The sequence below is a fragment of the Cupressus sempervirens genome, chromosome 3 (assembly GCF_028749045.1).
Source record: "Cupressus sempervirens isolate cs-2001-9-10 chromosome 3, ASM2874904v1, whole genome shotgun sequence".
NCBI lineage: Eukaryota > Viridiplantae > Streptophyta > Pinopsida > Cupressales > Cupressaceae > Cupressus > Cupressus sempervirens.
The window spans coordinates 837,943,868-837,964,401 of record NC_143120.1 but is presented as its reverse complement, the minus strand read 5'-3'; the positions used below and the strand labels follow the sequence as shown (position 1 = coordinate 837,964,401).

The 20,534-nt window shown below is 35.4% G+C and overlaps 1 protein-coding gene across 1 annotated transcript in view; it reads left to right on the top strand.

Annotated features, from left to right (window-relative positions):
* LOC149569389 (serine/threonine/tyrosine-protein kinase HT1-like) overlaps nt 1-19,851 on the top strand; it is a 52,640-nt gene extending 32,789 nt beyond the window's left edge. The window contains exon 3 of the mRNA XM_089822109.1: nt 19,168-19,851. Within this exon, the coding sequence (XP_089678235.1) occupies nt 19,168-19,416 (249 nt within the window). The 3' untranslated portion in view covers nt 19,417-19,851. The remainder of the gene's footprint in view (nt 1-19,167) is intronic.
* The last annotated feature ends 683 nt before the right edge of the window (nt 19,852-20,534 follow it).

Sequence of the window (20,534 nt, the reverse complement as noted above, 5' to 3'; positions counted from 1 at the left end):
GGAAATTCATTGTCGGCAACAAATAGTTATGTAGCGAAGGATTCACTGCTCATTCAGCTTATTACTCAACCCCTTCATTGGAAGATGTTGATGCTTTTGTGGAATACTCCAATGGTCTACTCTCTGGCAACTGCATTGAAGTTTTGAATCGTTGAGCGCCCTTAGGCTATAAATACAGATGATGAGGCTTGTGATAAAGACATCAGTAACTTTCCAGTTCAAAAAGCTCAAGCACAGGAACATCAGGAGGAAAGATCCCAAGAAACGGAGTCTTTGAGTACGAAGTATATGAAAAGATACTGCGTTCTTTCTGAAGAGTTTGATAAAATAGCTCAGTGTGATACATCATCAGAGATTCCAAGTCACTTGACATGTGGAATAATATGGGATACATTAAAAGACCCCGTAATAACCCCTAATGGCATAACATTTGTTTGAAACGTCTCACTATTGGAAACATCATCGAATCTTAAGGTGTAAATCCATTTGTCATAAAGACCGCAAAATTGGGAATTCGTTAATCAAGATCTGAAGGGTTATTTAACAGGTGGCAGTTAAGATAAATGGACAAAACATTGCAAACTTTCATATGTATCTTTGACATCTATCATGGAGAGGTGTGGTTAGTAGATGATAACAGATAGAAACTATTATTTAAACCAAAGGGGGGTACATAAAGAAACATAGGCTACGGGACACTTTCCCTTTATGAAATTTATTTTCTTTTTCAAACTGGGAAGAAGACAATTCCAAAGCATCGGAGGAGTGATTTCAAGAATCAGTTATGTAAACTAAAAAGCCACGGGAAGGAGCAAGTTAAATATGCCAACGTCAGAGTGAATTGGGGTTCCACTTTATTTTTTGGGGTTCCACTTTCTTTTCTGGACTGAAGACTTTGGGCTGCAGAATAGAGGAGATTATTTGAAGTTTTATTTCTGTATTTGCTAAGAGAAAGAGTAGAGTTTTGTTTAAATTTCTGAACTATGTGTTGGAAAATAGGGAATATTTTGATTTTGAATGGATGCAGGGGAAGGGAATTCAAGTTTTCTTTTTTTAGTTAGTGATTTAGATGCATAATGTAATGAGAACTTTGTTGTTTCTGCATTTTTAGAGGAGGGAGAATCGGGAGATAGTTGCATACCACAACTTTGAATCAGGGCAATTTTCTTTCCACTGATCGTTATCTTTGTATGACTTTCAGTTTTCTCTAAATACATTTATGTCGTGACTTTCTGAATATATTCGATTTCAAAGTGTCTTTAAAGCTTTGATTCTTTACTTTCTCAGGCTTTATTCTCTTTGTAACACTGCATGCAAATGGACTTTGTGTCATTTGTCACATAGTTTCTTGTAGTCTTTTAGCTTTTCGCGTCTATTTTGTATTTATGGGTAGATGTTTGATATCCTTTTATGCTTTCTCGGAGGACAATCTGTTCACTAACAAAATTGTACATTAAGTCTGTTGACTACTTTTTCCATAAATCCGATTGTGTGTGTAATACTCTGAATCGTTTATGAACCATGACAACTAAGTAATTATTTCAGATAGAACCAAATGCATCTTGAAAATAAATTTGCATATATCACAGAGAGAGAGATATTGAAACCAGAACACTAAGGAATTCACCAGGCAAAAATGCCAGTATGTGGTAAAGGTGTAAGGTATTATTGTGTTTTTAATCTGAATGCACCAAGGAATCACTAGCTTGATGGCCTGAAAATGGTGAGGAGATGTAGAGAAATCTGCAAAACAAGAATGACATCAAAACAAATAAATAACATGATTAATAAATAATGCAGTAGCTCATGCATGTTCCACTCATGAAGTAAGTTATCAAGCCGAGTGGTGGAGATCGAGTTTGTCGACCCACATTTTGAAATCATTGGCCAGGGTGGAATTAGATAGACTTGCCAAACAAGTGATCCTTGTTGATTGTCTAGACACTTTAGTTATTTTGTCGAATAATTGTTGGGACTTCAACTCACCTGAATACTCTAATGGCTAGATTTATGAACATCCCAAGCCCGATATTGGGGTAGGGATGACCGTTCTATTAAATTAGAATAAATGGGGATAAGTAATGGTCCACGGTTGGGAGGTTAAGCCTATGTCAACGCTTCTCCTCTCACCAATGCCAGGGCTTGGACAACCAGTAAAAGAAGTTTCACAAATTTCACTGTATGTTCCTTAAACCTCTGAATGTTTACTTTTCTAATATTAGATAAAGGAGTTAAATGTTTGTTTGTAATTTGATAGTAATTTCTTTTCAAGAACATTTGTTATTTAATTGAATAGTAGAAGTAGATAAATGATTTCAATACGTAATATTTAAAACTGCATTCTTAGATATTTTATTTCAAGAACTTCTGTTATTTACTTTCAACTGATTATAAAGCTAAATGCTAACATCTCATTTTGTATTCTCAGAAATGTAATGTATAATGAAAAGTGTTTGAATTTAGTTTATACCATTGATGGAAATCATTGTAATGTGAAATTGGAATTTAGTTTTATTCAAGATTAAAATTTGATTAGGAAAAACCGTATGTTACACATTAAGTATTGACCAAGCCTTTTACACCATGCATGCGGTGCTTGCTTAAGGCCGTACAAGACCTTTTTCAATGTGCATATACGAGATTCCTTCCCATGAATCACAAACCATCTAGTTGTTCAACAAACATATCTTCTTCAATCACATCATTAAGAAATGTGATTTTTACATCCATTTGATGTAATTTCCAGCCTATAACTAATGCAATAGCAATGATAGTCTTGATAGAAGTATACTGAGCTAGAGGAGAAAATATTTCCTCACTATACCTTCCTTTCGGGAGAAACCTCTTGCCACAAATCTTGCTTTATACTTTTCAATGCTCCCATCAGTTCCATATTTTGAACAACCACTTAGAAGAAACACCAACTTTGTCTTTAAGCCTAGGAAAAACATCCCAAACATCATTTTTGATGACAGAGTTATATTCTTTAGACATAGCATCTCTTCATACTTGTTGATTTGATGCCTCCTCAAAATTTGAAGGCCCAGACTCAATGATATGTGTAATGTCCAGAGTCAATGATGTGTAATGTCCCTTTTATTTGGGACATTAGAAATTGCACGTCCAAGTTGTAAGACAATTAAAAGTGACCTTGGAGTTCAATTATAACCATTTAAAAAGTCTCTTTTAGCTAAAGAAGGGGAAAAGGTGACAAAGGAGATAAGACGGAAGACGAAATAGGAATCTGAAGAGTCACAGTTGAGCTTTAAAAGAGGGAGTCTCGTTCTTTCGCAAGGGTGATTATTGAGCTCTATAGGGAGTCAATTGGAAGCTTCGACTTCAGCCCACTTGGAGGATGAAACCCCACAAGCCGGAAGACGGTAGACAAAAATCCATTGCGGTGGAGGCGTCACTTTAGGTGTCTCACTTGTGCTCACATTGTATCTCTGGTCTAGTATTCCAATCTGATTGTAATACTGTTTTTAAGATTGGATTGTGGTGATAATAATGGTTATTGTATTGCTGATGTATAATGCAATAACATTGGAGGTACTTTAATGAGCATTTATCGATTTATTTGCTGGTTTTATATTACTGGTTGGGTTTGCATGAGTTATCTATTGGGGGCTGAATTATGTTGGCGAGAATAAATTAGTAGAATATTCATTAGGGATATTACAGTGGTATCAGAGTTGTGTATTTTGCTAGCATGTGCGGCTATTGGAAAATTATTTATTAGAGTTAAAAATCTTACCATCCTGTGAAGTTATATAGAAACAATTTTCGGAAAAAAGGTTTATCAGAAATTTTTATTCAGAGACAAACTTCTAAAAGCTTTATTAGAGCAGTTTTTTCTTATCATCTGGTGGGTTTCCAAGTAACAGAAAAATTGGGAGCTGAATTGATTGAAGAGCATGCAATATATTCGACAGTTTTAGGGGTTCATTTCAATTTCGTCTATAGCATATTATACATCAAGAATTTGATAGAATTAAGTGAAGGCTTCTGAAGGATTTTTGGTGCCAAATCTCACATAGGATATCGGATTTAGTAATTGATGATCTTTGAGACTATAGGCCAAAGAAAGATCACGGGGCTAAGCTTAGCTTGGACACTGGACATCAAGCGAATCTATTCATTACAGAGTTCAATGTCATCTTCTAAGTTGACGGACTATAGCAGTAGGGAAATAATTTCTATTTGACGACAAGTGACATTATTGTGTAGAGAAATAGTATGGGTTTTGACTATAGTTTGGAAGCAAAATGTTTTTCCCATGCTGTGAACTTTGGCTTGTGATTAAAGGAAGACGTGACAGTGGTAATATTACCGCATATGCTCCTGTGACCCAAAGAAACCATTATTGGAGTGACTCTTCGTCTCAGTTTCTGTCGTATATAACATTAGTGATAAAGACTTGGTCAGGCATAGTCATGGGTGAAATATTTCTTGAGGGAGATAGTTATTTTGGCTTGTGAGTGAGACAAGATTTTGATTAGTTTATTTAGATGACTCCAAGTAGGTAGAATACTTGTAGGGTTGAGTATGACAGTCAAAGGATATATTTATTTAATACTAGTTGAAATATTTTGATAAGTAAAATCTGTAGGCGGAAAGCAAACATGATTCATCCTATTGGTGTTGATAACAATTTCTTCAAGTGTTCATTCGTTCTGCAAACTAGAACATCACTATGACTGGGTGAGGAATAGTTAAGAATTGGCTTGGAGGTAAAATCAAGGACTCTTCTATTGTATGCTGAATAGTCGGGCATAGGAGACACCTTGTCAAGAATAATTTATTGAGTGGAATATTTAACTTCATCTGACGAGCTAAAGGCTCAATGTGCGGGTATCGCTTGAATTGACAGTTTTAATATTGTATCGCAGATGAGCTTCAAACTTATTGAAAAAGAAATAAATTAAAGTCATCAAGTTTGAGTCGCATTCATTACCCAATTAGAAGTCTATAGTTGTTGTGTTGGAAGTTGTATCGTATTTGGAGAGATTCCTACAAATGTTTTGTTTTGCATAAACTGAGGTTCCTATAAACATTACATGGGAAAAATATTTGAGGGAATTCTATTAGTTACGAATTTGTAGGGAGAGTCAGGAATCTAATCATTTTTGGAACCGCATCTCTTCGTTTTTCCATAACTGTGAATGACCTCCGTCACAATCAACATCGCACAAGCCGTTAGTTGCAAATTTAATAATTGGGAGTTAATTTGCCCTGAACAATTGCGGCTGTTACAAGTATTTGTCTTAATAATTGTAGACGTGTCAGTAGAACAAAAACTCCTTGAGCGTTACATCAGCCACCTGGAACTACCGTTGCTAGTTTCTTCTGCATGTTACAGGCAAATAGTTGAGGTTAACGATATATTTTGCAAAGGTTCGAGGTTCTCTTCATTTAATCGACGTCCTGATTGGTCGGTTTCTTGCATTAGTTGAAGACGAGTTTTCAAGGATTTTGGAGGAGAATAATAATCTGGCACTGTTTGGTAATTATGGCTTTTTGAAAAGACTGTAGAGAATTTAAACAATGAGTGTTGGTCTGTTGGAGAGACTTTATCGTGTCTAACTTGTTCTCCCTGATTTTGAACTAATATTTGTTGTGAGTGCCAATTGTTGCAAGAGTCTTCAGGAGACCTGTCATGAAATTTAACTATTGGTATTATATTGGCATACACAAGACACAAGTTATCAGTGTGTGGAATTTGAGAACTTTAGCAAGTTATCGATTCAAAGACGGTGGAGGCTCGTGCGAGAACATGGATGAGTCCTTCGAATGGAAGGAGAGTATGTGAATGGAGGCATGAAGAGTGGTGTGTATTGGAACTGCCATTATTACTAGGTTTGGGTGCTTTGGCAAAACATGCTTTCTCAGGAGTGGTTGTAGACTTCACTACTAAACCTATGCTAGCGGTCTGATAGGGATAGGAGAGTTTGAAATCATTGAAGCTAAGCTAATAGAGATATTACAAAATTGACAAAACATATCTTTTGCAACTATTTGGAGTTCCCTTGCAGTGACGGGTTTGAATAAGGGTGTTCGGGTTGCTTATACCATAAGGCCGATAATCACATGGAATGTGATTCGAATTTCTCACAAATGAAATGTATATTTGCATCGGTCAGATTCAATGATCAATAACAGAATAATATTGAGTTACTCCATTGATTATATATATATATATATATATATATATATATATATATATATATATATATATATATATATATATATATATATATATATATATAGATCTGTTAGTCACAGAGATCGTCTGATCAAAGCTATATACTTCAACACTCCCTCTTAGCTAGGGAAGACAAGGTATATATATTTCAATAAGTTCTCCTTGTTTTGAAAAGTGATATCACCTAACTTGTGATATGCTCAAGAACATCAAGTCTCATGATATTCTTTCCAGTTATGGTGTGTGCATAGACATGAAGTCTCATGATGTCTAAACATAAGAGATCATGGTATATCCATAGATATTACGTCTCATAATATCCACCATGATAAATGAACATAATTATCTTCTACAGATATCACGTCACATGATATCTATCAATATGTCCTTTTAAGTATCATGATTTGTCCATGAATATCAAGTCACATGATATTCATCTTGATAGTAATTTAATCATTATAAACTTAAAGTCATCATCTTATAATGTTAGAGTCAACATTTCATTATAAAAGATCGTCACTTTTTAATAATGTACATAGGATAGGCCCATAAGTCATAGAGTCACACAAATGACAAAAGAGTTTACACTTTAAACATCTTTATATATATTAATACAAAAATTTTAATGATGAGACTCAATGAGGCTTGGTGAGAATGTTAGCTGTTTGATCACTTGTATTAATATATTCCAATTTAATAACTCTTCTTTCCACCATGTCTCTTACGTAGTGGTAAGGGATCTCTATATGCTTTGATCTATCATGAAATACCGGATTCACAGATAACTTGATACAACTTTGGTTATTACAGTGATTAATGGTAGGTTTAAGAGGCTCACAAAATAAACTCACAAGCAATTTTTGAAGCCACACTGCTTCTCTTGCTCGTATTGCTGCTGTAATGTATTCTACCTCAATTGAACTCTGAGCGACTGAAGCTTGCTTCTTGCAAATCCATGAGATCATAGCTGATCCTAAACTGGAACAACATCTTGATGTGCTTTTTTGGTCTTTTACACTTCCGGCCAATCAAAATCAGTATATCCATGTAACTCCAAGCTGATATTCTCATATTTAAGTTCATACCCAATAGTGCCTTGAAGATATCTTAATATATGCTTCAAAGCAACAAGATGTACTTCTTGAGGTTCACACAAGAATTGACTCAATGCATTCACAACATATCAAATATCTGGTCGAATATTCACAAGGTACATCAGAGACCCAATTATCTGTCTGTATAAAGTGGGATCGATAAGACTAGATTTTACAATTGCTTCCTTTAGCTTGTGTAAATTGGTTTCCATAGGTGTTGACATAAGTCAACAGTTCCACATTCCAAATCGTTTCAGAATATTGATTGTATACTTCTCTTGATTTAGAAAGATGTTCCTGACTTTTGATGAACTTCCATTCCAAGGAAGTAATAAAGAATCCCTAAGTCCTTCATGTCAAATTCATAAGTAAATTCTTTCTTACACTGATTAATGAGGTGGTGTTCTCCTGTAATCAAAAGGTCATCAACATAAATGATTATGATGCAGGAGTATCCCGAGATAGTTGGCTATCTTGCATGATTAAGGGATTTTGGTGGGGTTTAGTGGACCTATTTGAGTCTTGGGTAGTTAATTTTGATGTATTTAATAATTATTGTAAGCCTTGAAAGGCATTTGGTATTTAATTCCTGTTGGAGGCCGACTTGTGGCTTAGATTGGTATAAGTAGGGGTTGTGGTGAATTCTTTAGTCATTATTCATCCATCTTGGAGAAGAGGAGGTGGTAGAGGAGCGAAATTTTGAGAAGGCTAGTAGCTAAGGCTTGGAAAACAAGGAGATTGCTTGGTGGGCTTGTGAGTACTAGTTGGATCTTCCTTGGAGGTTTCTACCAGAGTGTGGATTTGGACTAGTTAGGGTTTGTATTGGATCTTGAGGGATCTTGCAAAACTATTACTTGCTTTGTATTTGGCCATAACCAAGAAGGCCTTATAGGCCGACACATTGCATTTAATCAGTTATATCTATGAATAAATAATTGTGACTTGGTTTCAAATCTTGCATTGTTATTTATCTTTCATTGTGTGGTTATTTGCTGGTGGCTAGGACATCTCCTTTGGGGATTCTCCTACCTTGCACTGCATCAGATTAGAATCAACATATCACCTCTAGTTACTTTAAAATAAAGATTTGGATCAGCATCATTCTTGGAGAATCCAAGACTTAGTAGATATTTGTCAATCCTTTCATACCAGGCTTGGGGAGCTCGTTTGAGACCATATAGAGCCTTTTTTAATTTACACACATAAGAAGTAGCATCATGACTCACAAACCCTTCAGGTTGCTCTAAGTATACTTCTTCTTCAATAGTTTCATTTAGAAAGGTAGTTTTCACATCCATTTGATGAATTTTCCAACCTTTGGCAGCTGCAATGGCTATCACAGCTGTGATTGAAGTATAACTAGCAACTAGTGCAAAAGTTTCTTCAAAGTCTATTCCTTCCTTTTGAGAGAATCCTCTAGCCACAAAATGGGCTTTATGTTTTTCAATGCTACCATCAGCAACATACTTAACTTTGAAGAGCCATTTGGATGAGACAACAAATTTTCTTTTAGGTCTAGGATTTATGTCCCAAACATCATGTTTTAGTATTGACTGATATTCTTCTATCATTGCATCTTTCCAAACTTGATGCTTGAGAGCTTCAGAAGCATTAGAAGGTTAAGAGTTTGGAATCTCACACATGAATGGATTCTATGTTAATTTGCGAGGTATTTTGCTTTCTCTGAATGTCCCTGTAGGTGCTGCAATTTCATCTCCTTTATTATTTTTCTTGCCCAAAGTGGCGTCTTAGAATTATTGTCACGACTCTGTGGAAGGATTTTATTTGAAGTCTCTTCAGGGTACTCCCTCTAAATCTTAGGAGTAGGAACCTCTTCTTGAGAATGGGGTGAATTGTCCTTATCTAGTTCATCTGAATTTTTGGCTCTTTTGAAGGCGATGTCTTCTTCAAAGATGACATCTCTACTGAGTTATATTGGTTTTTGTCCAGGTATGTAGATTCTGTAACCCTTTACTGTCTCACTAAAACCAATAAGGATTCCTTTCCTTTCAGTAGGTTCTAATTTTGTCCTTTTCTCCTTAGGTACATGAACATACACATGACATCCAAATATCCCCAAATGACTAGTGTCGGGTTTCATACCTAGAAAGGCCTCTTCAGGAGTTTTGTTGTCTAGATGTGAATGAGGACATCTGTTTTGAATATAGATTGTTGTATTAGATGCTTAAGCCCAAAACGATATGCTCAAGTTTTGATCATATGTCATAGCCCTAGCAGCGTCTACGTTAGTTATATTTTTTCTTTCAGCAACTCCATTCTGTTGTGGGTTGTAGGGAATTGTAAACTCCCTCATAATCCCAAGAAGTTTGCAAAATTCTTTAAATATTTCAAAAGTGTATTCTTTCCCATTATCTGTTCTTAGAATTTTAATTTTCTTTCCTAAGGAGTTTTTAGTGATAGTTTAGAATTCTTTAAATTTTGAAAGAATCTCTTCAGATTCTTTGCACATAAGGAAGTATATCCATGTCTTCCTCAAAAAGTCATCAAAAAATATCACATAGTACAAAAAACCTCCTAAGGATGGTGTTGACATGGGTCCACATAGGTCAGAGTGTACTAGTTCTAACACATCTTTAGTTTTGCTCAAACTATGAGGAAATGATTTGTTTGTGTTTTTCCCCAAGGCACAACCTTTACAAAATTCATTTTGAATTTGATTTAATTTGGGCATTCTAGTTACCAACTTCCCCATAGATGTTGGGGCACGAATGTTGATATGACCTAATCTTCGATTCCAGATTTCATTTGAATCTGAGGTCTCATGAACAAGTGTGTCATTTGTTTTAGTGCAAAGCTCATATAGCAGTCCTTGTCTTACTCTTGTAGTGTGAGCCTTCTTTATAGTTGAATTCTTTGCCTATGCTAGTACTTTACCTTCCATGAATGCAACTCTATAACCATCATCTTCAAGTGCTGATATAGATATTAAGTTCCTTTTAATACCTAGTACATATAGAACTCCAGAAAGCTGAATAGATTTTCCTAATTTTAATTTGATGGCGTGGGTCCCAATTCCTTTTATTGAATGTGCAAAATCACCCCCAATTGTAACTTCTTCATCTATTTCTATTTGCATGCTTTCTAGATTCTCTTGATATCCAATGATGTGTCTTGAAAATCCACTATCAACTATCCAAGTGTTGGACTTGGTTGATATTTGACAAGACAAGGCATACTTCTCAGGATCTTGACCTTCGATTGATTTATTAGTTTTGGCAAATGATGCTTGAAGTTTTGATCGATCAGGACAATTTAGTGCATAATGTCCATATTGATCACATCTGAAACACTAAATTTTAGACAGGTCTTTCTTCTATTTTGAAGGTCCTTTTCCATGAAAGTTTCTTTTTCTTTTGGAGTTCTTCTTACCCTTCTTATGAGAGTTGGTGTTAAGAACATGAATGTCTTTGTCTATAGTCTTTTGTTTTCCTTTAGTCATTAGTCTCGACTCTTCTTGAAGACAATCAGATCTTAATCAATCTAATTTTGGAACTTAAGATCTTGCACTTATACCTTGTACAAATGACTCCCAAGAATTTGGTAGTCCTCCTAATGCTATTAGGGATAACTCTTGATTGTCAATCTCATAACTGACTGAAGATAATTGATCTCTCAATTCAGTGATTCTCGTGATGAAGGCATTTACTGATTCTCCTTTATTCATGCTAATATTATTCATTTGTCTTTTAAGAGCAAGTTTTTTGCCAGTGTTATTTACTATAAATGTGTTATCAAGGGCTTTAAACATGCGATATGTTGTTACATGTTCTGCCACAATAGGTACTATATGATCTAGAACAACATCCGCTATTATTTTCATGGCTTTCTCATTATTCTCAATCCATAGAGTTTTCTCTGGATCATCTTTTACAAAGGATTCTAATTTGTTCTCTTTTAGTAGCATCATTATTTGAAGTTTCCAAGATTCAAAGTTAACAGCACTTGTAAGATGGTGTTTGAATCTTAGCATGTTTGTCATTTTGAAGAACAGTAAGAGACTGCAACTCAATGTGAAAATTTGATCTCTTAAACTTAATAAGATCTTTCCTTAACGAAGCTCTGATACCATGTAAAGTTTCTATCGGATTTCAGAATAATGCTGACTGATGCACGATTTTATTTGCAGGTTCAAACTCTAATGGCAATGGATCTGATTTACTTTAGAATCTATGTATTACTTTACAGTAATATAAAAGAGATGTTCTTTATATTGTGATGCTTATGTTCCTTCAGATATGCTTTTGTATTAATAGATTTCCATGCTAGCAAGAATTAATTCATTTGGATATATAAATCATATGAAAAGGTACGGGGGTGAATGAGCATGTCTCCAATTAGAGAAATGACCATTCATAACCGTATCTTCTCATAGATAATTATCACTTAACAAATGCTAATGGTGATTGGTTTGTATATGCATTGATTCTTTAATGTGCATTACCCTTACATAATACTAGCATAATTGACAATTTGTATTAGCCAAATATGGATTGGCTTCTGCTGTAAGGCTGATAATCACATGGAATGTGATTTGAACTTCTCACAAATGAAACATATATCTGCATCGGTCAGATTCAGTGATCAATAACAGAATAATATTGAATTACTCCATATATATATATATATATATGAATATGAATGTTCAGATCTATTAGTCACAGAGATTGTCCGACCAAAGCTATATACTTCAACATCTGTGACTCCAACATGAATCGCGTCACCTGAATGACACTCCCCTTCTGTCTAACAACCTCACCATGCGTTCTATCTTCTCTGCTGGCATTTGCAGGACACTTCAAACCCTACCTACAACCGTCAATTCGTCTTCCCTCTACATTGGACGGATTCCCCTGCAAAAATTTAACGCCCGGTTTCATCATGTGGGTTTTTAAACAGACCCCATCCTCCATTTGGCCATGAACCACCAACCCCTCACTGATGGTGTCCAGAGTCGTCTCTGCAGGGCCCTGGTCGCCATTCTTACAAATGCAATTAATTATTATAATATTATAAAGCAGTATTTATATTATTATAATATTATAATATAGGTTTTATACGACTGGTAAAATATAATATAATATTTTAAGTTTTTTTTTGATAAGTATAATATTTTAAGTTTTTAATATTATATCTATTTTATACATTATAATTTATGCCTAAACAGTTACCGGTCATAATTTTCTCAGATATTTTATATTATATAATTTTGATTATATATTTTCAAATATTTCAATAAATGTGCCATTTTTTGGCAATTTTTTTGCCGAGTTTTTGGCATTTCTGAGCTTTTCATTCTTTTTGGGTTCAGCCAAGTTATTGCTTAGTCTGAGTTTTTTTTAACTATGAATAAAGTAATAGGGTGCCAAAGTAATTAATGATTGATTAATTAATTACTTAGGTAATATCTAATTAAGCCAAGTAATTAATGATTGATTAATTAATTACTTAGGTAATATCTAATTAAGCCAACAGGGATATGGGCATAAACAGCTTTCTCATTTTTTATTCATAATTTTGTTTACCACAGAAGTGAATGTCTCTAATCTGAATATCTCCATCATGAAGAAAGAATTCAGGAGAAATCAGTAAAATGTTCAGTGAGATATACATTGTTTAAGATAGCTGTTCCTGCTGTACACCATCAATGTGAGACAGAAGTCTCTTTAATTTTTAAAAAAGAGATTAAGTTATAGCCAATAGCAAAAATATTACACCTAGATGGATGTAACTGTCCTTACCATAATGAGGGCAAGACAATCCTTATGAGCTTTCAGCACCCATGTTAATATGTCAACTCAATTCCAGTTGGCTTAGGAAACCAGCCTTTCTAGTTTGGCCATGTGCTGTTGGCGCAATTTATTATACATTTTTTTATAACTAATTTTAAATTTACTGTATCATATGTGTGCTGGTGTCCCACTACTGGCCCCAAATTTCGGACCATAGTCCTCCAGCTCCTGTAAGTATTTTTTCATTGAGCACCAAAAGATTGCTGCTTGGTGTTGGAGAGATTTTATTTACTCCCCTTTCATAGGCCAAAATCATCTAACCGATAACTTTGACTTGGTGTCAGTATGAATTTAATTCAGCTAGTTAACAGTGGTTTTTTCAGCCAAGTGCCAGTGCCCGTGCTAAAGTTCTTTGCATTAGAAAACTCTGGTGTTAATGTCTAAATTGTGCCAAACTCCTACAGTGATTTCACTCCCAAGAATCATAAATAACAGAAAGAACTGTTGAGTTGTATACAACAGTTTGTCATCTCATCGTATACAACAGTTCGTCATTTCCTATTATTGAGTCACTTATCCATCTTTGTGATTTATTTTTTTCAGCAAAGTTGCATGGACATATTTGACAGGATTTTCTAAGTTTTTGGAGGAGATTTTCATTACTTCAAAAGCAATATAGACATATAATTGCTTTATGAAGAATTATAAGTTGATTTAACATTTTGTAATATGCCAAAACTAGTAGGAAAACAATTCATTAGTCTTCCTGATTTGGTCTAGGTTTTGTTATACCAAAAAGAAAATTGTATGAGTGAACTTTTAAAAAAATTAAGTTCAGGAAGATTTACATCAACTTATGAAAAATTCAAATCACACAGTATCTGTCACAGTTGGAAAATCAAGAGTTTATTGGCACGTGTGGGTATGGTATCTGACATGTATCTGCACTGTATTGGATATGGAAATGGGGATACGCATGCCCAGGGAGGGGCAGAGGTGTATCCAGTTGCTCTGCTTTTCAGTAACATAAAAGGAAAAACTCCAAATTACAGTTTTTTTTCTCGTCTCTGTTAGTAAATAGTATATGGTTTTTTTCTTCTTATTTCTGAGATCCTTTTAATTCTGTTATCTTTGCCTTTACCTGGGTGCTAATCACAAGCACCAGGGCAAACTATAAATGCCTAGAATATGTCAAGTTTATACAGTTTAGTATGTTTTCTGTCTTTACATGTCTTCTTAGACAAGGTCAGGTCACAGGAACCTCTGTCTCCAAACTGGTGTTCCCTTTATGTCACCTTCCTCGGAGGTTTCAGATCAATCTAAATGTTAAAAAATGGGAATACAAAAGACAATGTCCTTTCTTGTATCAATGAATGATCTAAGACATGTTCTAGAAGAAAAAGAGTGCCCATGAGGGGTCAGATTTAGGGGTAAAAATAGGTTATGCTGGATCAATTCCTGAATTCTTTAACCAGTAACCTCTGCAACCACATTTACCAAATTGTGCTAGATGGCCCAAAACCATTTGCATCTGGAATTAATCAAACTTCCATTTTTCAAAACTTCGTAACTTCTTTCTGGAATTCTCAATTTTGGTTTCTTTGATTTACCACTCATGAATCTCGATTTCCAAATTTGGTAAGTACATGCTCAGCACAACCTACACATCTAAGAAGACTTCTGGAGGTTTGATGACATTCAAGGTACAAGTAAAACTTAATGTTCACTATTTTGAAGCAGATTTGATTCAATTTATAGCAGTTTGAATTAGTGAGTTAGCTCCATCCTTGTTTCAACACAATCCAAGGGAGTAAGAAGATAACCTCAAGTGCCAGTATTTTTTGAAGAATTGATAGGAAACATTCCCTAATTTATGAACTTGATTATGACCATTTTTATATTTCTGGTTGAATTCAGGTCAGCTCTCATTGAAGAATATTATCTTATACATAATTTTGACAAATAGTATGCCATGTGCAAATCTTGCCAATGATTTTATCAATTGATTCAGAGGTAGATCAACATCTTCTGCACTATTGTTACAAAGCTTGCCATACATTGCACTGAGAGAAACATTTTTCTATTTTACTATAGTGGTGTTCATTTGTGCTTTGAAACGTAGATGCATTTTATTCAAATCACATATTATGGACTCTCTAGAAGTTCTGAGTTTACTAAAAAATTGAAGAAAAAGTAGTATACAAGGCCAGAAAAGAAAGATCCCAATCTCAAAATTCCCAGTTTAAGAGGGGAAACCTGCCACTAAGTCAAATATCAAGCACCAGAGTTGGATGCCTAACACAATGCCAAAGAAAATATCCTGTAATAGAAAGCAACACCATAAGCTTGGTAAGGTTGGCTATGTCCACAAAAGGTTAAGTCATGTAGTTGGGGAATTTATACCTGAAAAGCACTGGCAGACCAAATGTGGATAAGCATTGGTGGTCCATACGTAGATATAAATGCCAGCAATCCAAAATATATTGCAACCAGTCAGTTAATGACCCATATTTGAAATCTGAAGGGAATAAATTTTACATTTCAACGTGTGTAGCAACACAGCCTTTTCATTTCATTGGGTTAGTTGGAAGAAGTTGATATCTTTGAGTATTGTATAGAGTCTTGAATGGCTTCTGACCCTCTGCTTGAGTCTTAAACCATTGGATGAATGATCTGAGTAAGAGAGATAAATTCCACTTAATAGTAATGTCTGTTACATGCAATCACTATACATGCTGGAAAAACTTGCTTTCAAATTTTAAGCGATATCTTAGCATCATTGTCGCTATTTCAGATCAATGCTGCAAGATTTGAAATGCATTGTCTGCTACCATTATTTCCTTGATCAGAACCAAGTCATTTTCTGAGTCAATCAATTAGTAGAAAGTTATTACTTGATGAATTGTCTTGAGGCATGAAAATTATTGTTACTGCCTTGTTTTTTGCAGAACCATTTTGCATCCGCGAGGGCATTTTTCTCAAGGAGACTTCCTTGGTTGTTGTAGACACACATTGGGAGAGGAGACCCTGCCCCTTCTCATTCCCTGCCTCCCTCTGTTTCTGGCCTTTTGCTAGGTGCGAATGTCTGTCTTTTTATGGGCAGGGCTCTGCACAGGTCAAGGCCGACCTAGCAAAGAATGACAGTGGATATGCTTCTGCCGATCAGATTGTTGTTAGTTATGGTGGAGTTGTTTCTCCTTCACTGTTCTCTGATTTGTGGCTGAAGAGACTCTTCTGTGTTGTTTGTGATGACGATAGGTAGGTATTGCTGTGGGTCTCCTCTTCTTCTGAAGGCATGATGTTTTTTGCTAGGGTCATACTTGCCCGAATCTGTTGATGGTAACCCTGCTAGGTTATTCGTGGTCTCAGCTCCATCCTATTGTTTTTCTGAGATGGGTTTCTGGGGCTTATGTTTAGAAGATTGATGTGAAAGTCTTTGATTTTCATCATAAACCCCTTTCCTCTTTGGTCTTTTTGCCTCAGTTTGGACCAGTGGAAGGACGAAGTCCTTGACCGTGCTCTGGCTTTGGTGTGTGGAGGGCTTAGAAGGGAGGTTGGCAAAGATATTGATGATGCTCTGTCTACTGTTTCTGTGCCTGAAGCTCCCTCGGATGAGATGAGACAGAGGACCTTGAATGAGGTCTCTACGTGTGTTGTTGGTTCTACTCGAAGGAGGAGGGGATTCCTGCCCAGATCCCCTTTGATTTATGCCCAGACTTGCTGGGGCTTTCAGGCCTATCCCTAGCCTTGTTCTAAAATATTAATGAAGGTGGCTCCCTTATTTGGAGCTTTGAGAAATGATCTTTTTTTCAGTTAGCTCCATGGAGGTTGGTTTTGGGGATATCTTTCATTATCCAGATTTGGAAGTTTCGTGGGTTGCTAAAGGAGAGCAGCCTTGGGGTGATTTCCTGATTATGCTCTTTGAGGGGTATGTGGAGATAGTGTTGCAAGTTCTTATTTTAGTTTATTAGGCTCTTCTGTCTACCTTAGACATGCCTTTTAGAGAGCATTTCTCTATGGGTATCTTTCTTGATCAACATGTTTTTCTGTTAGGTATTATGAGTTTCTTGTGTGATGTTGATGTTGTTGCTGGATCTGTTCTTCTTGGCATTTAGCCTGGAGCTAGCAGTTTTCAGGGGCCCAGCCTTGACTTGGTTTGTTTTTTGTTAGGGCGTGACTTTATTGGGGATTTTATTGGTTCCTTTCTCTATTTGACAACTTTGTCTATTGGGCTGGCTCCTTTTTGTCTGGCTTCTATAGAGGTGAAGCCTCCTCCTATTGAGGTGGGGTTTCTATTGGTGGCTATGTTGTGGGAATGGTGTATTGGGCCCCTGCTGTTTATTGAGGTGGAGGGATCCCATATAGAGGTGGGGATCTGCTGGTGGAGGAGGATGGTGTTTGCTTAATGTGGTTACTCAGAGACTGGATTGGAGCCTGTTGGGACTGCCTCACTTGCTGTCTTCCACCCGATTGCTGCTATTGAGGTGGGATCCACTTGTATTGAGGTGGAGGGGAGTTTTGTGGGTGAGGAGTTGCTTAGCTGTTAGAAAATATGTTTGCATCATCGGAAATTTTGTGCCTTACAGAGCCTGCAAACTCAACTAGCTTTTTGTTGACATGCCCACAAAATCATGATCACAACTTTTATCGTCTAGTTTGTTATGTCTTGCAGATTGTCTTTTCAACAAACTATTTTAGAACTGTTGTGGATGATAGTTCTCAGTTTCTTGATAAGACCTGTCTTGCTTTAGGGGCTGGCACTTGTTCAGACTCTATTTTATTATTTCTTATGTGATTTTGGCAGCAGTTAACCTACCTTGAGTTGAATTTATCTTTAGGTGCTTTATATTGGCAAGGTAAGCTTTCCATCAAAAGTGCAAAAGTATCTTTTTTTTGCATTGTAATAATGGTATTTTTAGATTGAGTAAAGCTATGCAATATTTCAACTAAGATGTGCCCCTGATCTCTTCTTGAGAGGTTCATATCTAAGCTTATGAGCAAAGAAGCTTTCTCTGCCTAAGAGGTTCTCTTTTGCTTGCCAGTGATTTCATTTTGGTGAACAGCAACTCCTCAACCTTGATCCAATTTGCTAGCTTACAGGATTTCATTTGCATTTGTCTGGAGTTCCTTTTATTATGCATATCTATTTATTCTCAAAGATTTTTCTTCTAATGGCTGCCATCTTTATGCTTAGAACACTTTTCACATCTTCCTATTGCTATACTTCTCCCCTTATCTCCTATCTTTTGCTATTCTTTTCATCTTTAGTGTTTTTCCTTCCCTTATGGTCAATATGATATCTAGTACCTAATAACTGGTACCAACATCCATGGGGAGTATCCCGTATGCTATGAAGGTAATACAGGTGATAAGACATAAAATTGTTAAGTGTTCAAAAGGGTTTTGATGTCTGCTAAGAAAAAAATGGATTGCTTATAATAATTTATGCACTTCTCAAGGCTGAATGTAAGAAAGCAAATTAAGATGTAATTTTTTTGACAAAAGACATCTTTTTTTATGCGAGTTCAGTGTTCTGTCTTAAAATTTGTAATGAGAACATGTATATGAACCAAAAAGATTTTACTTGCAAAAACCTATTGACTAAAAGGTTCTACTTGCAAGAGTGCTTTAGAGTCGACATGTTCAAATAATACTCAAATTTGCCTGTCTTACAATTTACAATAATCAGGAGAAAACAGATTTTTAGCTTACTCGTTGAATATGCTCTTTTGCAAATACTGATAACCATGTAGTTCTTATAGGTTCTAGGATGATGGACTCTTAACTATTTTTTGCACGAAACTATATGCTTAATTATTTGGAACGCAATTGTTAGAATTTAATTTGACAGGCTTTGCATTCATTTTCTGAACTCTTAATGTCTTTTCTAGTTTCATTTTGAAAGAGAATGCTCATCCAGATGTCTTCTTACAGACCTGTTTTTCTTCTGCAGCTTCATGTGTTGACGTTATGTAAACTCAGTTCTTAGACATCTGTTAGTGTATATAGTTGGATTCTGATATAACGAAAATATGTTATTTGCTCATTTGTTTCCAAATTTCAATTTATTGCTTTTTTTAAATCAGTGATCATGCTACTGCTGATGTTTGAAATGTTACAGAATGCTAGGCCAACACTGCCAACTGCTTGCCCTCCTGCACTTGCTCATCTTATAAAGCGTTGCTGGGCCACACATGCAGACAAGCGACCAGAATTCAACTGTATAGTAACACTTCTAGAGCAATACCATGAATCTCTTAGAGAAGATCCTGGTTTTCTTTTGTATTACAAGCCTACAGAGCGGCACAAATTACTCAAACGCTTTAGGAGTTGTGTCTCGATTTGCGGTTCCAGTTTTATTCACGGTTAGTCTGTTTATCAAATAGAAAAGTTGACTACCCCATGTAGAATAATTTTTCGTTTTACATTTGTATCATAATTCTTGTGGAAATTGTGCTTGTTATCTCAACCCTTCTGGAGGTGTGGTTTTAATTTAGCACATCACATCAATTTCTCAATTTAAATGCAATTGATGTACAACAGTCTAGGAGGGTACTCTGATTTTCTTGTACCGATGCTTGACTGGTCATTACCTTGTCAAGGAGGGTGCTCTTGCACAAATGATTTGAAGAATCCATGATTGTGCATAGCTTGAATAACAAATTTAGTTTTATCCCCTAATTATTCTTTCAGGGATAATTCATCTGTTTAGATTAAAACTGGACAAGGGTTTTAAACGATCAAGGACAATATAAATACTTGAAAGCCTCAAATTGATTAAAAATTCATTTGATAATTTTTTTAATTTGAAACCTTGTTACTTAAGGTTCGTATTGTTCTACTTACAACTACTTTATTGAGTTGTCTAAAACCAATTTGAATTAAGTTCTATATTGATATTTAAAAAAAAAAATTGTAATCTTGTTACTTAAGGTTTGTATTTTTCTACTTACAACAACTTTATTGAGTTGTCGAAAACAATTTGAATTAAATTCTATATTGATTATTTTTATTGTATTTGCATGCATCATTTCAAAGTAAATTTTGTGATGATGGAAAGAGAGGCTTGATACAATCACACTAAAAAATAAAAAGGCAGGCTTGGACACAATCTTTTTTTTGAGGCTCCCTTGGTAATCTAGGTTTGTTGTTCTAGATCGTGTAGACTGCAAGTCAAAATATTCTAATCCAAGAAAGGTTGTTCTTAGAGCCTTAAGTTGGTTGCGATTTTGAGTTATGGTTTGGGTTCATTATTGAGGAGTGAGAACCCTACATTAAAACTAATCAGCATCAGTTTATAAGCTAGGATACATATGATAGTTCACCTATGTGTAAGAAACAAATCTTATGTGCTTGTACTCTTGATTTTGGAAGATTTGATCACATTACTTGTGAAGTTGCTATTTTGTATTCTTTTTTGTCCCACAAATATAGTAATACCTTTAGTTGGGTACAGGTACCTATAATTTATTGTAATTAAGTAGCTTA